This window comes from Scylla paramamosain, chromosome 27 (assembly GCF_035594125.1).
Source record: "Scylla paramamosain isolate STU-SP2022 chromosome 27, ASM3559412v1, whole genome shotgun sequence".
NCBI classification, from domain to species: Eukaryota; Metazoa; Arthropoda; class Malacostraca; order Decapoda; family Portunidae; genus Scylla; species Scylla paramamosain.
In genome coordinates, this window is record NC_087177.1 from 11,551,809 (window position 1) to 11,556,872 (window position 5,064).

General features: G+C 39.9%; 1 protein-coding gene across 2 annotated transcripts in view; it reads right to left on the minus strand.

Moving 5' to 3' along the window:
* The window catches only part of LOC135114201 (E3 ubiquitin-protein ligase MARCHF8-like), a 91,515-nt gene extending 87,692 nt beyond the window's left edge, over nucleotides 1-3,823 (minus strand). Inside the window, exon 1 of one of the 2 annotated variants that reach the window (XM_064029950.1) lies at nucleotides 3,444-3,823. In XM_064029950.1, coding sequence (XP_063886020.1) covers nucleotides 3,444-3,533 — 90 coding nt within the window. In that variant the 5' untranslated portion in view covers nucleotides 3,534-3,823. The remainder of the gene's footprint in view (nucleotides 1-3,443) is intronic. The other variant, XM_064029959.1, reaches the window with a different exon arrangement.
* Nucleotides 3,824-5,064: the final 1,241 nt, after the last annotated feature.

Consider the following 5,064-nt stretch of genomic DNA (forward strand, 5'->3'; position numbering starts at 1 on the left):
CGATGATGGTTATTATTATTATTATTATTAATTATTATTATTATTATTATTATTATCATTATTATTTTATCATCATTATCATTATTACTGCAATCATTTTCTTCTCACCTTGATAATCCATTATTTTATTTATTCATTTCACTTTTTTTTTTCTATTTCAAAAATTGGTCAAGCAAGTATCATCAAGGCCATGTGGTGTATGTACCACTGCACAGCCATCACACCAGTGACCCCAGAGTGTTTACGGCATCACCCCCTCCTGCACGAGACTATGAAACGTAGATATATTTCCTGTAGATTTCGTAACTATTAATACGGTACTGTCATTATATTTTCATATTTCATTCCTAAAAGACTGACGAATAACCATCAGGGATGCCAGAGCCAGACCAGCAGAGGGGACGTTCCTGCCAAACGGGGACATTATCAGGAACCCTACAACGTAATTAACTGACGTCACTAGCTAACATATATATATATATATATATATATATATATATATATATATATATATATATATATATATATATATATATATATATATATATATATATATATATATATATATATACTTATTTATTTATTTATTTATTCTGCGAACAAACGTTAGTCGTAAAAATTTTACAAGTTTACATTACCGTATAAACAGCATGTAACGCAAGTACTTCCACTTCCAGTTCCACAAAATACAATAATCAAGTGAGTTCATGAATATTTTGAACGAGGCATTGTCATGCAGGTGATGTGACTCGCATGACAGCCAACGAGTTGCTGACTGAGGCTGGCAATATGGTATACAGGTGTGCTTTTTATTTACTTACCAGTGGCATTATATGAACACAAGTTAATTTAACAACATAAAGACTTGCAAAAGAGTCGAAGACTGCAGAACCATCCCCACTAGAGGGTGAAAGCAATCCCTTCATTCCTTTTGCTGAACGAGGACGCAGCCTGCCTTCGTCACACATGCATCCTCCCCTCACGTGACGGGGTCTCACGATATTTTACGACGCAGAAGACCCTGAGTTAAACCTAGTGTCGTGACATTTCACTACTGACACACACACACACACACACACACACACAGACACCCCGATCCTACCCTACCACGCTCTAAGAATCTACAGTAACTTCAACACTACTTCCTCTCCCACCACAAAAACTTTCCCCACGACTAACCTTACCCGTTCATGGCCGCGAGTGTACTTAAAAAAGACACTTTACGAGCTCAGCGTAGAGTATATATAGAGTCTGGCGTGTAACCTTTAACGACTAACAAGCTGCTTAGGGCCTGTGCGAGGGAGGGTGGGAGGGAGAGAAAGGGAGGTAGCCTAGCGGCCGAACCGCTCGACACACCGGGAAGGGAGCGGCGTGTCGTCTGCTGCATCTTGTATATCAACAGTTCTTCGACCTTCACTTGCCCCAATATATTTTGCCCGCTTTTAATTCCATGGAAAATAGCCCGTAAACACCCTAAAGACAGGCGTAATGGTGACCTTATGAACGTTAGAATCTTAGTAAGCCGGCCTATACTGCCTAAACTCCCAGAAACAACGAGCGATAAGAAACCCAGAGCAGCTCGAGTCCAGCTTCCTCGTAACGCTGTAGTTAATATCGCTAATCACTTAATGACACACTCATCTCGCTTCCTTCCAACTTTTAAAACTCTGGCAATAACTGTGCAGTATTTCTTAACGTACAAGTAAGTGGACATTCAAGAATAAATGGAGAGAGAGAGAGAGAGAGAGAGAGAGAGAGAGAGAGAGAGAGAGAGAGAGAGAGAGAGAGAGAGAGAGAGAGAGAGAGATAATGAATGACTACTAGTGTTTGGTGAAAATCGATGTAATTCCTAAATGGTATAAGAGCGAGCGCGCGTGTGCGTCCGTAATTATTTGAATGTACGAGTATGTATGTGAGCGTGTAATGTGCGCGCAGTGGTTACCAACGATCCAATTTTTTGCCAATATTTCACTTGAAACTAAAACTTCTTCGTGTTCTTTACTCGTAACAGTAAAGAAAATTGTCAATATCACAATATTATATGCAACAAATCATTTTTCTTTTTTGCTAGTACGGTGTTTCTTTGTGTAATAAGGTTTCATGGATGTAAGGATTTACATTGATTTCAATTCCCTGTTGTGAAATCAAAGCCTAATTCGTCCATTCGTATTAAGCTGCTTAGATTATTGCCAATCTCGCAGCGACACAATAGCGTGAAGAATTTTTTTGTTGTGAGTAGTAAGTGCATTATGGTGGGCGCACACACACACACACACACACACACACACACACACACACACACACACACACACACACACACACACACACACACACACACACACACACACACACACACACACAGTTTGTTGGAGCTTAACCAAAATGGACGTATATACAATAAAAGGAAGAACGTAATTCTATTCAGCATGTATTGAATAGTTTACCTCACATAACTCAGGCTTTTCAGTAACAGCCGTGACGTCTTTGCAGGTGTCATCTTCCTGAGGAGCCATATGCCTCACCTTACTTAGCCTCGGTCAACACAGGATAAAATATAAAACATGCAGGGTCACGTTCCTTTTTAAGTACCTTTCTTGCAAGTATGCATATTTCGTCGGGACAGGAATGATGAATACATTATGTTGCAAAGTAGTTCTGAGGCTCATAAACTTTCGGAGTCTACGATGATAACGGATCGATTGATATTTCCAGTGAATATCGAGTAAGGTTGACATGCAGCCTAACAGTGGTCGTCTCATGCCCATTCCCCTCCTCACAAGTGTTTATCTAGCCTGGGAATAGTAGCAGCAGTAGTAGTATTAGTAGTAGTAGTAGCAGTTTTTTTTTTTTTTTGTGTGTGTGTGTGTGAAAAGGATATATTACATTAACATTTCTCCCCTCAAATCACAGGGTATTCGAGGAAGTTGAGCCCGTTAGCTGCGTGTCACACCTCCAATCTTACGAGCACGACAGGTTGATGAGGCATGTAGAGCGTGGCTAAATTTTAGTACTGTTAGATATGCTTTGATATAACAAACAATTATTTGTATTCTCGAGGTTTGTACAGGAACAAAAAAATAATAAAAATAAAAGCAAATTGCCCACACAGAAATACAAACACTGAATTAAGAAAAAAAATAAATAAATAAATCAAGCGTTCCCAAACTACCCACAGTCACGATCGACACAGTCACGGAGAGGAATCCAATTCAGAATTTATCAGTGTGAATTGTAGGAAGAGACACCCATATATTTTGGCCAGGAGCAAAAGGAACCAAAACTATAAACATCTGTTGGGTGGTGGAGGATAACTTGCCAAACATCCACTTAATAAATAATAAGGAAGTTAACTACACGGTGTTGCACGGAGAGGTAGAGTAAGGAGTAAGCTACAGCCAAGGGAACACTGATACATAATATGAAGACATAAAGAAGGCATTCACCTGAGCGGGGACGAGCTGGAGCGGGGCTGGTGCTGTACGCTTGGTGTTGGCAGCCGAGGAAACACATACACCAAGTTCGGACAAGGTCATCCTCGGCCCGCAGGAGGCCCCCGCGTCAGCACACACACATTTCAGTGTCACCACAAGTTGCCTGCACTACCACGGACAGGACGGGACGCGAGGAGAGGCAGTGCAACACATGCCAGCTCGTCGCACCGCACAACACACACTCACACAGCGAACCACTGCTATTGATCACAGCTCCCGCGCGCGACACCAGCGCCCACCTCGCTATGGCAACCCAGGCCAGCTGGCTCACAGGTTAGGAGAACTCGCTCTTATACTCATCCGGCTTTACTTCCCCTTAGCGTAGTTCGTTAAATAAATACGTCAACTGCATCTATATAACTAAAGTCTTCTGTATAAATTAAAATATTCGCCAAGCATATTAGTTATGGTCTTCTACAGCCCAGTGTTGCCATATCAGCAGACAAAACTGAGATGATTTGAGCCGACTTGTATCATTTACAAGGTGATTGTTTTACTCCCACACACCCACGCTTGATTCTTTCTTTCCTTGCGAATGTTTATACAGTGTGTGTATATATATATATATATATATATATATATATATATATATATATATATATATATATATATATATATATATATATATATATATATATATATATATATATATATATATATATATATATATATATATATATATATATATATATATATATATATTTTGCCATACGTTTTGAAAAGCATCTAGCCATTGATAAATAAGCTCTCTCTCTCTCTCTCTCTCTCTCTCTCTCTCTCTCTCTCTCTCTCTCTCTGAAGCACATTTAGTTTTCTTTTTCATTAACCTTAACATTATTATAACAGCTTGAGAGTAACCACTCCTTCATCCTTCCATTTCTCACGCTGGTTATTAGATCATCGCCACTTATATTGGTGCTTGCCGTATGCCAGGCCACGATCGGTTTGCTGCCAGTAATGTCGACAAAGACTTCATTCGTGTTGAATTCATGTGTTACGTCAACACGCATTGTAGTGCACTGCTACAAGAGGTAAACAGTCCATCAATTCAAGGACTGTAGTTGTGTTGCCTACTAACCGTTAAGCGTTTTGTCAGATGTCTTTTCTAATTATTCACACTAGACGTAACGTATTTAACAAAAGATACTGACATCCAACCAAATTTTATGCGGCAGATATTAGTGCCATTCTGGAGACAACATGACTAATAATGTTCCGGCTAGACTACTTGGGGGGGCGGGAAGGCAACACACATGAGGACACTCCACCTCAGGTCTGGCACAACACCTGGTCTGCATCATTTGCGCAAGACCGAAATCGGTACAGGACCAGATGCATTAGTTACTGAAATCAGTCATATCGTCACATTTATTGAAATCATATCCCTGGTGAAAATGTGTTGGCTTACTTGAAATATGATGTTCTGATGAAATGTGTAAATGATATGAAGTTACTAATTATTGCCAGCTCCAGTAAGACGCATAGATTCACAATCTAGCGATCAGAATTCCCTAGGAATCATTTGGAATGTTTTCCGGTGGGGGGTGGGTATAATACAACTTGAAAAATCTGA